The following is a 21,982-nucleotide window of genomic DNA, read 5'->3' on the forward strand; positions in this document are numbered from 1 at the left end:
ATAACATGAATGTATCGAGAATCAAATCAATTAATAATTCATGAAATGCCTATAGAAACAATTTTACAATCAAATTAATTTATGCAAGGCAACAAATATATGAAGTTAAAAAAATTGGTCCATAAAAAATTCACTAGCCTGTGACGGCTACTTCCTTATTTATTTTAATTTGATCCTTCCAATCAACATTTGATATTGCAAGAAGAAAAGCGATTGAAAATCCACAATAAAATAGACAAATATGTATTTTAAAAAATAGAACATAAAACAGTAAAGCTGTGTGGCTTACATTTTCTTATTAATGTATTTTTTAATGCCAGATTTTAATGAGTCACGGTCATGGTAGGCGGTCGTATAGTCTGCATGCAGGCGCAGATCCTGATTGAAGCTTTGATTAACAAGCTAGTGGGTCTCTACTTGCTGTTTCAATTTAGGAGCGAGAATTAAAAGTCAAGTCCACCCGAGATCATTTTTTAAAATTTTATTTGAATCAATAGAGAAAGACAAAACAAGCATAATGCCGAAAATTTCATCAAAATCGGATATAAAATAAGAAAGTTATTATGACATTTTGAAGTTTTGTTTATTTTTCAGAAAACAGTTATGTTGCTGCGACGCAATGCGCGCATTAATTGTTACGTAATCAGTGTCATTTTAATCTTGATTGCTGCGTCATGGTTGCCATGTATATTTGCGCATAATAATAATAATAATCATAATAGTTGCGCGCGTGTTATTAATATTTGTCATGGTTTCAGTATTAACGTCAAAAGGAAAATTAAAGGCTGTGTCAAGTATACAGAAAGAAACAGAAAGCCATATTTGGTAAGTTCGATTACTTTTATTATAGAATGGATGGGAAAATCCCTGCAATCTGATTGGTTGAGAGCAATGCAAGAATTTTTACTGGGCTGCATGAACGATATCCCGATAATCAAAACGATAAACACTGTAAACAAGCTATCGTCCGAAAAGGTCATTGTGATGTCATCGCGCATGTCCTGTTACGCTTGTTTACGTCAAAATTTTGAATATTCGATCAAGGCAGAATGAATCAAATAAAGGATGCAAAATGATCTGTAAGTACAAATACGTTACCGTAATTGTCATAGGGATTAAAACTGCCTGCATACTCGTTAGTTGAGAAGTCCAGACATACGATCTAACGTTTATAGATCTACTGGCACTGCCCTGGGCTGGCTGTGGCTGTGCACAGCCAAATCTCCAGTGCGGGCCCAGGCAGCCGTAGGCACTGGCCACCGGAGCGGCCCGGGCATACACACACAGCTATGCCTATGGCTGCCTCATAGATCTAGTCAATGCAAAGGCAAAGCTGTATCTGGCATTTTGGGTATAATGATGCCTTTGTGCCAACATATTATCAAGTTAGGTTATGCATCATTTGTATATTGGATTATTAATTGCACTCTGTTATTACCAAATATTTATTATGAGAATAATGATGAATCGATGTTGTTTTAATGTGAATGATGATGATTAACTAAATTATGTAAATATGAATCTAATGTGTAAACGAGAAGATAATATGTCTGTGTATTTATGATTCTTGTATATCTGTTCTATAATTTTCAGAATGTTATCTGCAACGCTTAATCTACAAAATAATTCTTCTGATCAAAATCGACAATCATCTATTATTAAAGAGTTTTTGTAAATCGTATATGAAACTCGTCCTGTCATTCGTCGTATATTATTGGAAACTCCTCTTGTATAGAGGCAGCCACAATAACATTCAAATTAAGCATCAAGCTGAATAACATTCAAAAAGCTGACAATGGACATGATGGAGAGAAAAGATAAGCATGATAAGGAAGAATGCGGATCTCTCAAGTCAAAGTGCAGTTCCACGAGGACCGGAGTAAGTCTAGCGGTCTCTGTAGAGCTGGAAATGTTGGAGTTAAAAAAGAAGGCCGCCGCCATGCAAGCAAAATTGTCTTTCAAAGAAAAGGAAAAGAAAGTAAAGGAAATGGAAAGAAAAGCCAAGATGGCACAAGAAGCATACGAAGAGATGCAAGATGCATTAGTCTGCGAGATAGAACTCGCAGAAAACGAAGCTAAGTTAGAAGTGCTGGAAGAATTTGGATTGGAGAAATCATCCCTATTGGAAGGACTTGATATCAATAAAGAAGCTGATATGGATAGATTTCTGAAGTCATGCGAGGCAGATGTAACGCCTCCTCCAAATCTTGTAGCGGGGCAGTCGCCGCAGAATTTCCAAGTACCTTCTACCCAACAGTCAGGATGGGAGCAGATTGCCAAATCACTGGAAAGATGTGTTACTCAGCTCGGCAACGTAAGTCTCCAACAATGTGCCGCTAATCAGGAAATGTCGGCATCTCTTCAGCTACCTAAGATAGACATTCCCATCTTTAATGGAGACCCCATGACCTACCCAATGTGGAAGCATGCATTCATAAGTATGATAGATAGCAAGCCAATGGGATCTACCACCAAGTTGATGTACCTGAATAATTATGTAACAGGAAAACCAAAGGATGTCGTCCAGCATTTCATGCTGATAGGAAGTGAAGATGGCTATGAAAGAGCGATGAGTCTCATAAGTGAGAGATATGGAAATCCAAGCATCGTTAGCACAGCCTACATGAATAAACTTGCCGCCTGGCCAAAGATAGGACCGAAGGATTCAAACGGTTTGATGGAGCTCGCAGATTTCCTAGGAAAAGTAAAGGCAGCAAAGCAATCAGTAAAATCTCTTGGAATCTTAGATTATCCACAGGAGAATGCCAAACTTTTAGAGAAATTGCCTGTATATCTCGAAGGAAGATGGAGAGATGAGATTGACCGTCAGAGAGAAAACATCGACCAACAAGAATATCCATCATTCTCAAAGTTTGAAGAGTTTGTGAGAAGGGCAGCTAACAAGGCCAACATCCCTGAACTTGCAGGCCTCAGAGAAACCTCGAGAAGTCTTGGAGCATTGGGTCCTAAAGCAAGAACCTTCGCTACAGATGGAAGGGGGGTAAAATCGGAATGGTCGAAAAATGGAAGCTATGCAAACTGTCCTTGGTGTAAGGAAGACCATACCCTAGATGAATGTGATGATTTCGTCACCAAGCCTATGTATGACCGGAAGGCATTTTTCTTCAAGCGGAGACTGTGCATGGGATGTGGGATGACAGATAGTCATCGTATCAAGGAGTGCCAAGGTCGACGATCGTGCAAGGAATGTGGGGGTAGCCATCTGTCCTGTCTACACTATGCTACCAAGAAGACCGAGCATGCAGGGTTTGCCAACTGTACTACAGTATGCTCAATCCAGGATCAAAACGGCAGAGATCATAGTATGATTGTACCAGTCTGGGTGAGACATCAAGAAAATCCAAGTAAAGAGTGCCTTGTGTATGCAGTGCTTGATGATCAGTCAAATGTAAGCTTCATGTCAGAGAAACTGCGTGAAAAACTCGGCGTAAAGGGAGCTTCAACAAATCTGCAGCTGACAACAATGCATGGAAGTTCTAACATCGAAAGTAAGAAAATCAAGGGTCTGGAGATACAAGACTATAATAAGGAGCATGTAATTCAACTACCAGTGGCCTTTGCAAGACAGGAAATACCAGCCAGCAGGTCACAAATACCCAAGAAGGAGGTGGTAAATCACTGGCCTCATCTTCGTCAAGTTGCGGATGAAATGATACCCTATGATAGAAACATTGATGTGTCACTCTTGATCGGAAATGATTGCCCAAGAGCTATCCGGCCTCGACAAGTAATCACTGGAGGGGAGGATGATCCCTATGCTCAAAAATCTCTCCTAGGTTGGGGAATTATTGGAAAAGTCTGCCTGACATCTGAAAGTTCAGGTGCTGTTGTTTGCAACAAAGCTACAAGTTGTGAGAGCGAGAAGTTTGCAGTCCCGTCAACAGCGAAAGAAATCCTCTGCCCGCAGAAAGTCATTGCGATTCTCGAAAAGGACTTTGCTGATGAAAACATGGGAGGGCAGTCTATCTCAATGGAGGACAAGAAGTTCCTGCGAATCATGGAGAAAGGAATAAGGAAACGACCAGACGGACATTATGAGATGCCCCTCCCCCTCAAGACGCCTAACACATCGCTACCATACAATCGCAAAGTAGCAGAGAACCGATGGAAACAACTAAATGCCAGGTTTAGAAGGAACCCAAAGTTTATGGAAGACTACATAGAATTCATGAAAGATGTGCTTGAAACATGTGCTGAAAGGGCTCCCTCTAGCTACAAACAAGGAAAGGTAAACTATGTACCCCATACTGGTGTCTATCATCCCAAAAAGCCAGGGAAAATACGTGTGGTCTTTGATTGCTCAGCAAAGTGTGAAGGAATCTCACTCAATGACAACCTCCTACAAGGACCAGACTTGACTAATGGCTTAGTTGGAGTACTGTGCAGGTTCCGCCAAGAAGAAGTTGCTGTCGTTGGAGACATCAAAGGAATGTTTCACCAATTCTTCGTGTCGGAGGAAGATCGGGACCTTCTCCGTTTCTTGTGGTGGGAAGATGGTGACCCAAACAAAAACGTGATCGAATACAGGATGAAGGTTCACCTATTCGGCGCTACTAGCTAGCTCACCTGGATGTGCTAACTATGGCTTCAAGAAAGCAGTAGATGATGGCGAAGCTGAGTTTGGGTCCAATGCAGCTTCATATATTCGAGATGACTTCTATGTCGACGACGGACTTAAGTCAGTCGCAACCCCAGATGAAGCCGTGAGTGTCATGAAAGCAAGTCAAGCAATCTGCAGTAAAGCTGGACTGAGATTACACAAGATAATGTCTAACAATAAGGAGGTTCTGCAGAGTTTTCCTATCGAAGACAGAGGTAAGGGTATTGCTGACTTGGACCTAGAAGTTGATCCACTACCAATAGAGAGAGCATTAGGTGTATTCTGGTGCGTGGAAAGTGATACATTGCAGTTCCGAATTGAGCTTAAAGATCGCCCTCTTACTAGACGGGGAGTTCTATCCACTGTTGGCTCAATTTATGACCCTATCGGCCTTGCAAGTCCAGTGACTCTGAGAGGAAAACAGATTCTCCAGGACCTCTGCAGAAGGAAACTTGATTGGGACAGCCCCTTACCCGATGACGTCCGACCACAGTGGGAGAAATGGAGATCTGAAATAAGTGAACTCGAGAAACTAAACGTCCCAAGATGCTACAAGCCTCCAAACTTCGGCAAAGTAAAGCGTACGGAGTTACATCACTTTTCAGATGCAAGTTTTGATGGTTACGGACAGTGCTCTTATATTCGCCTGGTGAATGAAGAGGACAAAGTGTGTTGCTCTCTCGTGACAGCCAAATCAAGAGTAACCCCACTCAGACAGATGACTATTCCCAGACTCGAACTGACGGCTGCCACTGTATCAGCAAAGATGAGTACATTTCTAAGGAAAGAATTGACAGTGGCTAAACCTCAAGAATTCTTCTGGACAGATAGTCAAGTAGTCTTGGGTTACATTCGTAACGAAGCAAGGAGATTCCATGTCTTCGTGGCAAATAGGGTGCAACAGATACATGACGAAACAAACCCCAAAAGATGGTTCTATGTGAACACAGAAGACAACCCTGCTGATGAGGCGTCTCGAGGGATGACAGCAAAGGAGCTCGTTGAAAGTAGCCGCTGGCTGGTTGGACCGAAGTTTCTTCATGAGAAAGGAGAATTCAAGATTCCTACAGAGCAGTATAAAGCCAGCTGTGAGAAAGATGACCCAGAAGTTAGACATGTGTCGACCTTGTCTACAATGACTGCTAGAGCCAACCACTTCGAGATTAGTCGCCTCCAGCATATCTCAAGCTGGCAACGTGCCAAGAGAGTGGTAGCACTATGTATGATGTTCAAAAGTAAACTACGAAAGAGAGAAGTGAAGAGGAAGACAAGCCCTAAATTGAACCGTCCACTCCAACGTGTTATCTTGACAGTTGCAGAAGTCGATGCAGCAGAAACTGAAATAATCCGAAACTTGCAGATAGAACATTTTCGTGACGAATTGATGGTACTTCGCAACTTAGGCTCTGGTGAGCAAAATGACAGACAGACAGCAAGAAAGAGAAACAGTGAAATCAAGCCAATCAGTTCTCTATATCGTCTAGATCCATACATTGGCAGTGATGGTATCATGCGAGTTGGTGGAAGAATCGACAAAGCTGCCGTACCTGACGAAATCAAGCATCCCGTCATCATGCCGAGAAATTCTCATATGACGACATTGCTCATAAGACACAAGCATGAGCAGGTTCACCACATGGGAAGAGGAATCACACATAATCAACTGAGACAAAATGGATACTGGGTGATTGGTGGTTCTTCTGCAGTTTCCAGTATCATATCAAAGTGTGTCTTGTGCAGAAAAATGAGAGGACCATTGCAGCAACAGAAGATGGCAGATCTGCCAAAAGATCGCCTAGAACCGGCACCCCCATTCACATACTGTGCTGTGGACTACTTTGGACCTTTCAACATCAAAGAAAAAAGAAGTATTGTGAAAAGATATGGAGTACTTTTCACTTGTATGGCATCAAGAGCCATTCATCTAGAAGCAGCAAATAGTCTCACAAGCAGTAGCTTCATCAACTGCCTCCGGCGGTTCCTCACTCGTCGTGGACCAGTCAGACAGATCAGATCTGATAGAGGGACTGCTTTCGTTGGCGCTAGAAACGAGTTGCGGGAAGCAATGAGAGAGTTGGACCAGGAATCTATCCAGACGTATCTACTAGAGAATGGAGTTGATTGGATACCCTTCCAGATGAACACGCCGAGTGCATCTCACATGGGAGGAGTTTGGGAGCGCCAGATTGGTACAGTACGCAGAGTCCTTGAACCCCTCCTCATGAATTCAGGGTCACAACTAGATGATGAATCCTTCCAGACGTTCCTTACTGAAGTGGAGTCAGTTGTCAATTCCAGACCACTGTCTACAGCTAATCTATGTGCAGGAGATGCCCCTGAACCGTTGACTCCGAACCATCTTCTAACCATGAAGGCAAAAGTTGTGATGCCTCCCCCAGGCAAGTTTCAGCGAGAAGACGTGTATGCTCGGAAGTGGTGGCGTCGTGTGCAGTATCTAGCGAACGAATTCTGGAGTAGATGGAAGCGTGAATATCTCCAAGACATCCAAACAAGACAGAAGTGGGTCCATCCAAAGCGTGACCTCGCGATAGGCGACATTGTCATTGTAAAAGACTGCAGCGATACTCGAAGTCAGTGGCCACTAGGAAGAGTGACAGAAGCCTACAAATGTGATGACGGCCGAGTTCGTAAAGTGAAACTGATCATGGCTGATCGCGATCTTCGAAAAGACGGTAAACGTAAGCATGAGCCTAGATTTTGGAAAGACCCATACATAAGCTCGTTTTGATCCTAGCAGATGACTAGATTTGTTCTTAATGTGATACTGACACTATAACAGAAAGAGACTGCTTTTTACATGGGCTAGTATAATCTACGCGAAAGACATTTAGGGATTCCCCCGCAAGGAGCCAAACACAAGAACAATTATACTGTTATATTATTATCGTTTATTTTTATATCAATAGGCAATTAGCAGATTGATATGCAAAGTTATTGATAGCTTGGAAAATTGTTTCTGTGCTTTTTGAATATGTGATATTTCATTTTGGTTTGTTCAACCAAATAAGCGAAACATTGCTTATATTGCAACGTGCATTATTTGGCATGATACATATACAAATTTAATATATTATATTCTTGATGTTTCAAGAATCAAATTGGATCAAGGAAATGCATTTGAAAAGAAAAAAAGGCTTGCTATATTTTGAGATATCGTTCAAAATATTGTATTATGCATTCTTTTATTTATCATTTTATGATTTTATCGTATAGTTTTGACCTGAATGTGCTTTCGAACGTTTGAAACTTCGAACTATTAGAATTATTCACTTATCAAACTGTGATGAGAGCATGCAAGCATAATACTAAAGCATGAATACTTTATTGTTTATTGATATTTTTAAAAGTGGTTTATAGTATTGTTATTTTTATGCAAGCGCTATAGATATTTCTAATTGAAGTTTATAAGTATATATATATATATAAGTAACTGTTTTGGATAATCAGTTAAAGGAGCCATGTTGCTGCGACGCAATGCGCGCATTAATTGTTACGTAATCAGTGTCATTTTAATCTTGATTGCTGCGTCATGGTTGCCATGTATATTTGCGCATAATAATAATAATAATCATAATAGTTGCGCGCGTGTTATTAATATTTGTCATGGTTTCAGTATTAACGTCAAAAGGAAAATTAAAGGCTGTGTCAAGTATACAGAAAGAAACAGAAAGCCATATTTGGTAAGTTCGATTACTTTTATTGGATTATTAATTGCACTCTGTTATTACCAAATATTTATTATGAGAATAATGATGAATCGATGTTGTTTTAATGTGAATGATGATGATTAACTAAATTATGTAAATATGAATCTAATGTGTAAACGAGAAGATAATATGTCTGTGTATTTATGATTCTTGTATATCTGTTCTATAATTTTCAGAATGTTATCTGCAACGCTTAATCTACAAAATAATTCTTCTGATCAAAATCGACAATCATCTATTATTAAAGAGTTTTTGTAAATCGTATATGAAACTCGTCCTGTCATTCGTCGTATATTATTGGAAACTCCTCTTGTATAGAGGCAGCCACAAGTTATATGCACAATCTAGAGACATGCAAATGAGAGAGTCGATGTCCCGCACTCACTTTTTCTTTTGTTTCTTATTATTTGAATTGTACAATATTTAAATTTTTACAGATTTTGCAATAATAACTAACTCGACTGAACCATAAAGTGCATGGTAATTGTACATGTTCAGGGAGGAATAAAATATTGTTTCACGTACAGGACAATGAATTAAAAAAAATTGAATTTTCATATTTCAGATAATAAAATTTAAAAGAAATAGTGAGTGATGTCATCACTCCCCTAATTTGCATACAGACCAGGATGGGCAGATAAATGATTTGTGAAATTAAACGAAATTAATTTTAAAATGTCAGTTTCTTATTTTATACATCCGATTCTGATGAAATTTTCAGTATTTTGCTTGTTGGATTCTCCTATTATTAAAATCAACTTTCTGTTGGGGTGGACTTGTCCTTCAAGGCCTAGGCTTTATAGCCTAAGGGGGGGGGGGGTTCTTCTTTTTATTTGGCAACCAGTCAATTTAATTGACTATTTTCGCCATCATAAATATTATAATATTATTCACGTTTGTTTTCTTTAAGGAAAAAAAAATATATAAAGTAAAATTCAAATATTCATTTTTTCCTTCTTCTTTTCTTTCCTCTTCCTCTTTTTTTTTTTTTTTTGGGGGGGGGGTTAGGGTACAAGGATTTAAAGTCGAGTAGGTGTGTCTAAAAAAATTAAAACCAGGGCTTTTACTGAAAATATGTTAGATATATAGGCCTACTATAGTATGCAAGTAAACAGTACACAAGGCATTATATAGGCTGTACATTCAGACCCTTAACTCGTGTGAAGGGTTTGCACAGTAAGGGGGATAGGCCTACATTTTTTTTTATTCGGCCCATTTCAGCTAGGAGGCAGATGACGGAGTGGTCTATACGTACTGCATGTAACTATGACTTCTTTCGTAAAAATTGAATGGTAAAAAGGGATTAAAAAGTTGTCAGATTTTTTATATTGACTATGTAGGGCCTATTTGCAGGGGCGGAAATCTCTCCCAAAAGGTAGGGGGACAATAGGCTGAAAAATTTGACAAGCAAAAAAAAAAAAAAAAAAGAAAGGTTATCACCCCCAATTTAAGGTCATTTCGACGAAAATAAATTTGACCAAAAAAAAAAAAAAAAAAAAAAAGTAAGGTGATCTTGTATAATACACGGTTTATTTCGATTTTGAATGATGTATTTCCTACCATCATAAAACACAAATAGTAGGGGGGACATTTGATATTGTGTTCCCTCTACTATTTTGAGTAGGGGAGACACGTCCCCCCTGTCCCTCCTGGGATTTCCGCCCATGTGTATTTGTGGTTTAACCATCGACTGTGTCACTTGCACTTACATGTATAATAAAATAATGTATTCATAATTGTTATTGTTTTAGTATATAGCTGACACTGCGATCTGTTTTGATTGGTCTTACAGTAAATGTCAGGCCGGGATATGTAAAATATATTTTGAAGTGTAAAGCGGGGAGTGGAAACATTAAATCGGACTATTTTGAGTAATATTTCTTTGGGCAAAAATCTGAAATGTCTTTGGCAAAGACTAGGAGCGTCTAGTCAAATAATTGCCCCCACCCCCTCGATCCTAGATCTGGCCTGGCGCCAAATTTGAACAACGACGCGACGCGCGCTGCTCATTTTCCAGCCGCCTTCTAATTCTTCCAACATCCGATCCAGATCCAGTCCCGTACTCCGACCGTAGTCGTAGAAAATTAGTCGGAATATTTTTTGTCATTCTTTCATCTTTACCTCATCTGGGCCTGTATATCCAATAATCATGATGTCGTGTGTAGATGCAATCGATGGAATGAGACATGGGCACAGAAATAAAGGACAAATTCAGGTGAGTTCAAAGCGAACGAGATTCGAGAGGCTGCAGGGAAGTGCAGCAGCCGGCCCGACAGCTCCGTTTGCATCATCAGACTCAGAGCTCGAGCTCAGGCAGTCAGCGCCTAGACAGCTGGCAGCCGTCTGTTTTGGACTTTTGAGGAGTTTTTTTTTATTTTTATTTTTTTTTTAATTTCTCCTCGTACACAGACGGCTCTCGCTATCGTGCAGCCACCATTAGGGGACTTATTACAATGCAAAATCCCCCCATCGGGGCTCTTCAATTTTTGTCTTGACTTGTCTTAAGTTAAATCAATGTCTCTACTCTATATATAGGCCTAACAGTTAAATTACTGAGTAAGACATGAATCAAATTCAAACTTTTGAAAATTAACGCGACCGAAATGGCATTAATTGCCAAAAAACAGGGAAAATCAAGTTAAAAGGAACAAAAACAGTGACTGACCTCGGCTGTCGCGCAACTTAACCTCCCCGTTTTATCCAAACTTAGTACACATAGGCTAAACATATGGCCATTGTCATTGAGTCCCCTGTACTAGATCGCGCTAGAACTTCGGTCTCTGTATTTGGTGAGTGAAGCCAACGGAGTTCAGCTGAACAACCAACATAACACAGAGACCTAAGCTTTTGGTCTATACTATTACTAGTACATAAACATGGCCATTGAGTCCGCTGTATGATGGGGGGACCCACCCAAGGGTTCATTACATGCCGCCGCGCACAGAAAAATCAAGCCATTGAAGTCGTGTGTTGTGGACCCAAGAAGTGAGATCCCAGCACGCGCGACCCACTAGTTAGAAATCCACTGCCAAACGCGGGTCGTGGTGCGAGGTTAGTATACTAATACTAACCTCGCAATACGTGTGAGTGGGGGGGACCTAAACTGGGCTAAAGCTACGCACTTTGTTTTCAAACAATAAAAACTATCCCAATTTTAATATTTCAACAAATATCTTTCACTAATTTGTGGCAAACATTCTAAAGATCATTAACCAGGAAGAAAATATCGCAAAACTCACTAATACGAAAATCCCGCCGTGTTCTCCGAAAACCTCTTGATTTTGCCACCCGATGTAGAAGGGGTCCTAAAACCACGCACTCGATTTATCATGCAAAAAAATAGTATTTCCTGTGCCTCAATTTCTAAAATATATTCATATTATTATAGGATAAAATGAAATTTAAGCGAATATAACTCCAAAATTCCAAACAGTTGTTGGTTTCTCTGCATTTAGAGATTTACTGCAGCCTCTGTAGAAAAAATTGAATAGGAATCGTTCGTCACTCTGCAGTCACAGTTCCACACACAGAGTGCACATTTGCCATAAAAACTGTATGCGCGATGAGTGGTGCGTAGCTTTAGGACCCCCTACCATACCATTTTTTTACCGGTATACAAACTTTGCTCATTTTCCTTACCTGAAGACTACGAGAACACACTTCTTGAAACGTTGAGTTTGGGTTGTCAGGACAAACAATTGCCCGTGAAAGATGGTGTACCACGAAACCTATTAGTCCTGCACTATGCTAGGAAAAAATGATACAATATATAATGTAAAAATTTCAAATAAGTTTTAGCCCAAGGCATATTTATTAATTGTAGAAATATAACATAATAGAAACTGGCTTTGGCAGAAAATCAAGCATTCTAATCCTCTAGAAAAAGTAAGTAACAACGAGAAAATGTCCAAACATGTTTTTGCCAACCCTATTTCAATACACAGATCTAGGACTTGATCTGCTCACATAGATCTACTACTCTGTATGAGGAATGAGGACAAGATCATACAATCATGATAACTTCTATTATTGTGATCTAATGAGGACTTTTCTTCAAATGTCATATTAAAATCTGCACAAATAGAAATTTTAAAACTTTCATTTTCATATAAAAATACATACTGCAGGGCTCCACACTAACCCTTTTATTCTACTGGTCCAAACTGTTCATGTCGGACCAGTCGATACCCAGTTTTTTTTTTTCTGGTCCAAACCTAAAATTTACTGGTCCCCAAAATGAAGAAAATAAAGAAAAACATTTAAAAATGAGTTTATTTGGCTGTATTTTATTGCTTATTGTTACCCCCTACCCCCCCAAAAAAAAATGAATAAAAAATAATAACTAGGGGTCTAGGGCAAGGTACACACTCAAACACACAACATAATTCATGAGAGACATATTTTTGAGACTCCAGAGCCATTATCATAATTTACAAAAAAGAAAATATCATTTGTCTCAGTTTGATATATTATTTTCCTGGTCATATCGGACTAGTATGGCTATTTCTGAAAAGTTAGTGGCCCGTCAGCAATTTTAGCTGGTCTGGGATCGTCGGCCTGGTGCCAGTGTCATGCTCTGCATACCGGTAGTATATTTTAGATTTTGTGACATAATTTAAGTTTCATGTTGCATTATTATTCATAGACCCTTTCAGCCTTGGTCCCAAACTTTTTTACACTGTTTTGTGAAAAAAATAAGCAAAATTTGAAAATGTGCTGTAGTATTTGATATCCAATTTTGATGAAAATATGAAATTATAAAGTGGTATGCTTGTTTAGTTTTCCACTTCATGGTTAAAGCAAATTCTGTTGGAGTAGACTTTCCTTACAGTTCACTCTCCAATACATGTACATGTATTACTATATCTTTTGTTTTTCTTTTAACCTATCAGGTCATCTTTGGGCCCATGTTCTCTGGTAAAACGTAAGTACTGACTTGTATTTTAAAATTAAGATTATCATATCAATTGTCCATGTCATCTTGAAATATGCCTTTCATGTTTTACAATGAAAATAAGGTAGGCTAATGTGTGTGTGGTGGCTGTGGCCCTTTTGAAAGAATTTTGTTTTGTTTAGTTTGTGTTTTTTTTAATGTTCTTAATGAATTAGGAGTTGTGTGGTCTAGTGGTTAGAGCTTTGGATTTATGATTGAAAGGTGGTTTGAATGCCAGCTTGGCCTTTATTTTAACCAATAAGGCCAGAGAGTAATTTCTATTGTCTATAAGGTCAGCCACTACATGTATGACTGGGTTAACTTACTTGTCTTTGTAATTGCTTACATACCAGCTTGGTGTTGATGCAGCAGTCAGCTGCTTTTTCGAGTTTCTATGACAGTTCAACAGAAATTAATTATGTATTTCTTAACGTAAAATCCCTTGAGGACCCCCCCCCCCTTCACATGCACAAGGGGGGGGGGGATAAGTCATGTATGTTGAAGGGAATCTAACTTTGGCCATGAAATGGAGTGTGATGAGAAGAGAAAAAGAGAGAAAATAAAAACCAGAATGGTGAAAGTTAGAAGGAAACAGTGACTGCATGTAACCAATAAGAGAGCTATGGCTGTTTAAGAAATGAGACCACTAGGACAATGCAAATTTCAAATTGGCAGCTATAACTAAATTATGTCAAACAAGACCATTTTTCCATAGGCTACTATGTACTACTGCCTTTACAAACATTAACATAGATGTTCTCTTCTCATGACATGAAAAGAAATTTGAAATTGAAGTAAAAATAAAAAATTACATTTTAGCCATTTTGCGAATTGGAGCAAATTGAAGTATAGTCCCTACATTACATTGTTGACATCATCAATGCAACTAAATTTAAGTCTTCATCGCTAAAGTGATTTCAACTTACAACTTTAAAAAAGTCATAACTTATTTTATTACCGATATTGTTCAAACTTTCACCTCCACATATCTACTTATCTGATTTTCTTTTTTCTCTGAAGACAACTTTTTATTTTGATTGGATTACCCTTTATAACTACTATATTTGAATTTTTAATTCAGAGAATCTATTTCCCCTACTATATTTCAGAACTGAACTGATCAGGAGGATAAAGCGTTATCAGATTGCAAATCACTACTGTCTTCTCATCAAATACGACAAAGACACAAGATATGACAAGGATGGTGTAGCAACTCATGATAGGTGAGTGGTTCTAAACACTTATGTACCGTATAGTAAATTAATACCCATTTCCTTAAATATTTTCCCTCCATTTCAAAATACTTCAATTTAATTATTTGCAGGACGTACACAAGGCCTACACATTAAACTGTCTGGGTCCTTTTATTCATAATTTTTAAGTAAATTATTGTATTTATTGTGATGTAAACTTCTTTCTTTACCTTCAGTTTGGACTGCTCAATACCTTTTTTTATTATTCAGTAAAAAAACAACACAATCATTAATTGCTTTGTTATTGCACAAGTGCCTTCAGAAGTTTTGAATATTATTAACATTTCTCTAAATCTTTCTTATCTGCAAACTAGGCAAGTATGTAAAGCTACTTCTGCTAGCAATCTATCTTCAGTCACAGAGCTTGCTGAGGAGTATGAGGTCATAGGAATCGATGAAGGTCAATTTGTAAGTACAATCTATCTGTTCAATTCTTCTTATTAGTATTTCCTTTAGAATTTCTTGAAAATCGCCTTGAGAACAGACTCTAGAGTGGATTTGTATGATACAAGTTCAAATTATTATTGTGTTACATTTTTTGTCTTTCAAATTCTGTCTTTTTTTTTTAATGAATGGGGTTAATACTAAGTTTACTTTGTATTAAACTGATATTTTTTCAGCTTTTCATGCAGCCATTATCTTTTATACAGGTCTGTAAGCACTTTTTGATTGTAATATTTGAGATCAAATTAAATATTTTGAAATGATTGTAATGATAAATATGCTTCTCTGAATCTCTGATATGATAATCATGGCTGGTGAGTGAATAATGAATATCTATCCAGCACTGCATGGAAGTTTAGCAAGTTCTCTTTATAGTCTCAAATTAATTGAGTGACATGATTCTTAGTATAATCTTAACTGTTATACATTCTCTTATTGATCTCTCTGTGGTTACACTGCTTGAATTGAGCAGAACTCATTTGCACCCCTGTCGCAACTGTGTGTTAACATTTGGAATGTGTCTATATTATCTCTTTAGTTTCCTGATTGTGTCAAGTTTTGTGAAGAAATGGCCAATCTAGGCAAAATCATCATTGTAGCTGCATTAGACGGAACATTCCAGAGGAAGGTTGGTACCAAATATTTGATTAACTTAACTACATGTCTTCATAAAAAAAAAATTGAAACTATTGAGCAGGTGCTATTTTTTCAACTTTTGTTTCTTCTGATCAGAACTTCTGAACCATATTTCATATTGAAGATTTTTTTCATCTGCACTTTTGCCTCTCAGAGCTTATTGCAAATATCTTAGGGACAAGTCAGGGTGCTACACAGCTTTTTAAAAGCACTTGCCCAGTCGGGCAAGTAAATTTTTAAATAGTTCAAATATACTTGCCCAAAAATCTATTTCACTTGCCCGAAAAAATCCTTGAAAAAAAAGTTTTACCTCTTCATAAGAAAGTATTGCGGTATTATAAACCATTGACCTTTTTTTCTCTTTTGACATGAACATATCTACCTTGTTATTGCCATGACCAAAATTAGGGTCAATATCATATCATATTGACCCTAATTTTGGTCATTCTACTGTGAGAATTTTGCTTGCCCAATTTGGGCAAGTAGTTATGGTCTTTACTTCAAAATACTTGCCCGACTCTTAACTTTTACTTGCCCCGGGCAATCGGGCAAGTGCTTATGTAGCACCCTGCAAGTGATACTTTATTTGAAAATGGATTGAATTATTCCCATTTTCCTGATAATTGAATAATCCTGTTTTTTTTTCTTATATTCCCTTGCAATATCTTGTAACTTTTAACCGTTTCTTGTATTTTTTCTTCTAAATAGGGTTTTGGTGATATTTTAAATCTTGTACCACTTGCTGAAAGTGTCATAAAGCTCAACGCTGTCTGTATGCATTGCTATAACGAAGCTTCATATACCCGAAGGATAGGATGTGAAACAGCTGTAAGTCTTCATACATGTATCTCACCATTGTCTCTTACTTGTATACAACATTTCTTTGTGTTTCTAATAGAAGTGCCCACTTGTAAACAAGCTTTTGATTTTTAGTCGCTGATTGACATACATTTACAGATAAATTGGTAACTTTATATAAAAAAGTAAAATTAATGAATTTTTATAAATATGTGCAGTCCATGTTATAAAAAAAATAAAGTATTACAGCTAAGATTTTTATGTTTTACTGGGTGGCATTGGCTTCGCAGTGATTAATTGATTATGCAAAATATTTTGCAAAATCAAATATTTTCAACAGTAAATCTAAATAAATTGCTTTTTTTTCTTCTTCTTAGAAAAGATAGGCATTCACACATTAACATCTATTCCATAATATAATCAATTTCAATGAAGCATTCATTTATATGGGCTGTCATTACATAGAAATCCCTGACAAATGTGTTCCTGTTGCTTGCTTAACATATGCTTTGTGCCAAGATGATTATTAATAATTTTCTAATTTTCTTTGTTTCAACCCTGTCCAGGTGGAGGTCATAGGGGGCGCTGACAAGTACATGGCCGTCTGCCGAGACTGTTACTTACTCAGTCCAAGTAAGATCAATGATAACAGTATACAAACCCCCATCACGCTAGATACAACACACAAAGCTAATAAACAAGGGAGGCGATTATTCCAATCTCCCAGCAGTGATGGAGAGTCAAGCATGTCCCCTTGACTACGGTGAAGTTTGGTTTTTAATTAGTTTCTAGAATTTGAATTGTAATTATTATGAATTCTTCAATTTTTAACCGTTTTACATACATGTTATCTTTTTAATCATTGTTCAGGTAGAAAATAACTTTTAAAGTAATGCTGTTCATGATTTTTCTTGAAATGCATGTGTGTGTAGTTTGACAGACTGTTGGACAGTAATTTGCTTAAAAGCAACTTTCAAATGAATTAAGTTGTCAGGAATAGGGGGAGTCCAACCCAAGTAGGTTTTTTATAAAAAGAAAAAGAAAGGCAGAAACTCGTTAAAAATTGATGAAATTCAAGAGTTATCAATTTTGTGATACCTCATGTAATCTGACCTCCCAATGTCCCATTCAAAAAAAAAAAATTATACAAATTTGTGATAGATGATGGATTTTCTTGCTCAAGAAGATTATTTGGAATATGTGTCTAATTATCACATCAAAATCATTTGATTTTCTTGGAGATAACTGCAGTTGTTGAGTTCATTGTTGGGCCTTCATACATGTGGGAGAGCAGCTTACATACAACATCACAAAAATAAAACTATCACAAATCTGGTATCTCTTTCCATAAAAAAATCAATAATCTTTTTTTTTTTCTGCATTTATGGAAACCTACTTTAATATTAGGGTGAACTTTCCCTTTGAAACTATAACATATTATAAACAATGTCCTAATATGACCTGGGAATAATTTGATGAAGCTTGTCAGTTTTTTCATTCTCTGGTGATTACCACAGTAACAGTGAGAGACCAGTTCTTCTCAGCCAATCAAAATCAAGGAATTGACTGATATTGTCCAATCTGACAATTTAGTCAGTGCCGACAACATTCATGTAACACACCCTGATATCAGAACAGAGAAAGATTGCCATTGGTAGCTATTTCAGACTATATTCAATTCAAGAATATCAATAATAATATTAATATTCACACCTTCAGCGCTTTCAGATGTATTGTTTGAGAGTATTTATCAAAACGGTTGAGATGGATTATTAATTGGTATTCATATTCTTAATCCACTCTGTAGTATCAAATAGCACTCGGCAGTGGCCAACACAATGGCTCGTATTCTGATAGCAGGTTTAACTTAAACTCAGGTTTGAAGTTGTAGTTTAAGTATGGATAGCCAATTCTGATAGCAGGTTTAACTTAAACTCAGGTTTGAAGTTGTAGTTTAAGTATGGATAGCCAATTGTTACATAAATCACTAACAGTAAAGATATCATATTTCAGCTCATTTGGCTCTCAAATCATTCATTATTGTCTAGGAAGTATACATTGATGATTGTCTTCACCATCGATGAATCAGGAAAGAGCACAATAAACATAAGAAACACACAACTTAATAAAAATGTTGATACTTTTGGCTTCCCTTACTTAAACCACAACTTTAAACCTGAGTTTAAGTTAAACCTGCTATCAGAATACGGGCCAATATGTTTTACTTTCCACCCTAGGTTGGTATTGATTTTATTCTTCATCAATAATGCCTGTTTGTATACTTCTACCTCATTCATACAAATACAATGTACTGTATGCATTATTAGTCAGGAAACAAATCTGGGATGAGATAAGATTCTATATTTGTCTCCGTTGTTTGTCTGGTTCTGTGTTTAGCACTTTGAAGAAAAGTTGGAAAATTATTAAATTTCAAAAATTCTTCTGACGTGCACCTGTTCAAATATCATTCAGTATATTTGGGTTTAGTCCAATAAACTCTATTGTTTGTTGATGCATTTTTGTCAGCCAATCTGAAAAAAAAATCCTCATTCAATGAATGTGTTTGAATCTATTGACAAGAGGCTAGTTAGTTCATGAACCATGAATGACAAACCAACCACAATGCTCTAAATAAACTGGACATATACATGTAATCCTCAATAATAGGACTATCTGTTTTTATATCACATAATTATGAAGTATTAGGATCAGCGAAAATTGTTTATAGCAGTATATTAATTTTGTCTTTTTGTAAAGGAACAACATGTAATATAGCTTTATTTGTATTCTACATATATTTTATTTTTCACCGAACATTGTATGTCTGACAATCAAGATTAACATACAAGTATATGACTAAGCATTAAAAAAAAAATGAAACAAATATTATTGGGTGAAGGCAGCCCTCAGGAGTGCTCAGCAATATTTGGGAAAATATGTCTTCAAAAGAGAAGGACAGCAAGCCAGCAAAGTAGGCGAGGGGGTATTCACAGCATTTACTTCATCTCCTTTGGCCAATGCAAACCTAGTGTGTGATGGAAATACATGTTTACCTGAAACTCTTTGTAGTTTCATTCTCAGTTATATAGCAGATTTTAATATGTTGTTTTTTTAGTGATTTTTTACTGTTTTATTATTATTATTAATTTAGAGCTGGTCAATACACCCCTGCTATTGAATATTTTTAATAGAATCTAATTGAAGGACACTCATTCTTCTCAGGTGGTTGGCAAAGTCAAAAAGAATGTACAACAAACTTTACATGCAACAACAGGTTAGCAGTAGTAGTGAGTCTGGTTCCTGAAGAGTTGTTGTTGTTTTTTGTAGAGAGGACATCATTATATTAATGTTTTTAAAGTGACCGTAACACGAATTATTCTCTTTCTATGAATTGGAGATATTGTAAATATTTGTGCAGATATCAATATAGAGTAGAATGTACAGTTAGCATTTTCTAGCAAAAAATAGAAGGAAATATAAGTATTTCCTTCCTTTAAAAAAAATATATATTTAATGTGGCATTATATTTCATTAATCTGTGTACAGAAACTACATGTATCTTCTGTTACATTGATTCCTTGGTTCTAATCTTAATGGCATCCCACAATATCTTCCATTTATCATGGTGCTCTTCTTAACATGTATACACAGCTGTAACTAGGGTTTAAAAGCCTTCCTGTCGAATTCTTACAGCACATGCTCTTTGGTCTAATTGCTCTCAGGCTTAATACGTTAAGTCTTCCAATTCACATGAGCTAATTATTACTTTTGTATAACGTGTGGTACAGTTGTCACAAGGTGATGTCTCATTGATGAATACCCACAAGTGCACATCTCCTGAACTACTCAAACTTTCTGACGGGCAAATGTTTACAAAATGGTTCTAGGGATATTTTTTTCCAAATGGTTATAAGGCAGCATACTGAGCCTAGGTCAGCAGGGGTCCGTTTCATAAAGCTGTTCATAAGTTAAGAGCGACTTTAAGAACGACTGGTGATCCTTTCTTACGCGCTAAACCATCGCCAATTAACATTTTGGTATATACTCTTTACCACGAAATGATCACCAGTCGTTCTTAAAGTCGCTCTTAACTTACAAACAGCTTTATAAAACACCCACCTGGTTGTATAAAGAATGCAATTAGACCATTTGCAAAGGTACTAATTGGGCATTAGAGAAGAACATGTAGACAAGGGGTGTTCCACAAAGATTTGAGTGTGACTCAGTACATTAAATACCATAAGCTATTAAAGCTTGGTTCTGAAGCATGACTGTAGTTCACACAATTATTTGCAGAACACCCCCCCCCCCCCCCCCCCGGTATATATACTTTCTGTATTCAACTCAATTACAGTTTGGCAACCATAAAAAAACAGTCCTGTTGCAGCTAAGAATGTTCCAGCTAGGAAGTATTTCAGAGTGTATTATACTTGTACATATTTCTGTATTTTTTACTTGAATGTAGAGCCAATAAAGGATACTCTTTGCCAAAAAAGAATGCTTTTCTGTTCGTGGAGATATTATTTCAAATGATTTTGTTGCTTGTTTGGAATGAAATTTCAAACTTGAGTACTGTATATATATGTTCCAAAACATGCCCCATCTCACTGTGTATATTTAAAGAGATAACAGAAATTGCATTTTGAGAATTACGTTAGCAGGGTACTCTAGGCTGAATATAATATAATTCCAGTACAGAGGGTAATGCAATTACGAAGAGAGCTGATTAAGTCATCTCACCTCTCCTTATTTTATCATCTGAAGTCTTCGTAAAAATATCTTTTCATCCTAAGTGTATATGATATTGTCTTGAAACAATATCAGTTACAGGAATGTTAATCCTTATATATTACATTGAAATTCAATCTTTTTTTTACATTACTTAGCAGACAAATTGATTAAATGTAATTTCTATAGTAAAATGCAGGAGAATAGTAAGGAGACGACACTTTATGAGCTTGTTCATTGTATATATATAACATACAAAGAATTAAATCTGCAAAACACAGTTGTATAAATTTGCAATTGATTGCAAAAAAATTTTTTGCAGCACCCCCTAAGTGAATTATACAAGTGGAAATATACTAAAATCGCTCCAGTTGAATGACCGGGAAAAAATCTTCAAAGAAATCTAGCATTTGATACTTTTTATGAAAGCGGGAACACAAACGAAAGGTTGCAATGGATCGCAAACATGAAGGAACACTCCTGATTGTTTCCTGGGGCCCTTTGCAGAGAGAGCTGAGATCAAACACAACTCTTTTAAAATTCATATGCAACTTGATTTTCACCCAATTAAACAGCATTTGTGACTTGCGCTTGATTTTTTTTTACTTGTGTTTAAATGCAACTCTTTCTGCAACAGGCCCCTGGGCTCTGTCTTACAAAGAGTTGAAATTGATCCACTCAACCAAAACTGTGGAAAGCCAGCAACGCCAACATCAAAAATGCACGCTTGTTCAAAATACTTTCTAGATTTGATGTATACTCATACATCCATCATTGTCTTGACAATGGGTGTGCCCCTCATTGTTTACAAAGGACATTATACAAATTTCCTGTAGGAACA

The 21,982-nt window shown here is 36.9% G+C and overlaps 3 protein-coding genes across 4 annotated transcripts; all 3 read left to right on the forward strand.

Moving 5' to 3' along the window:
* Window positions 1-981: 981 nt before the first annotated feature.
* Window positions 982-6,476, forward strand: LOC135155728 (uncharacterized). The gene is made up of 2 exons (XM_064105792.1): window positions 982-1,079; window positions 1,594-6,476. Exon 2 carries the CDS (start codon window positions 1,796-1,798, stop codon window positions 4,580-4,582), a length of 2,787 nt encoding a protein of 928 aa, XP_063961862.1. The 5' UTR covers window positions 982-1,079; window positions 1,594-1,795; the 3' UTR covers window positions 4,583-6,476.
* Window positions 4,788-7,370, forward strand: LOC135155821 (uncharacterized). Its single transcript, XM_064106090.1, has one exon. It carries the CDS (start codon window positions 4,788-4,790, stop codon window positions 7,368-7,370), a length of 2,583 nt encoding a protein of 860 aa, XP_063962160.1.
* A 2,946-nt stretch (window positions 7,371-10,316) lies between these two features.
* LOC129269459 (thymidine kinase, cytosolic-like) lies at window positions 10,317-19,842 on the forward strand. 2 transcript variants are annotated; one of them, XR_010294914.1, is made up of 8 exons: window positions 10,317-10,564; window positions 13,242-13,273; window positions 14,392-14,505; window positions 14,850-14,943; window positions 15,518-15,607; window positions 16,324-16,443; window positions 16,980-18,273; window positions 18,336-19,842. XR_010294914.1 is itself a non-coding variant. In XM_054906959.2 (7 exons), exons 1-7 carry the CDS (start codon window positions 10,499-10,501, stop codon window positions 17,169-17,171), a joined length of 708 nt encoding a protein of 235 aa, XP_054762934.1. In that variant the 5' UTR covers window positions 10,358-10,498; the 3' UTR covers window positions 17,172-19,069. The 2 variants fall into 2 exon arrangements, 1 of the variants encoding a protein (XP_054762934.1); XM_054906959.2 differs by having other exon boundaries at window positions 10,358-10,564; window positions 16,980-19,069.
* Window positions 19,843-21,982: the final 2,140 nt, after the last annotated feature.

This window comes from Lytechinus pictus, chromosome 10 (genome assembly GCF_037042905.1).
Source record: "Lytechinus pictus isolate F3 Inbred chromosome 10, Lp3.0, whole genome shotgun sequence".
NCBI lineage: Eukaryota > Metazoa > Echinodermata > Echinoidea > Temnopleuroida > Toxopneustidae > Lytechinus > Lytechinus pictus.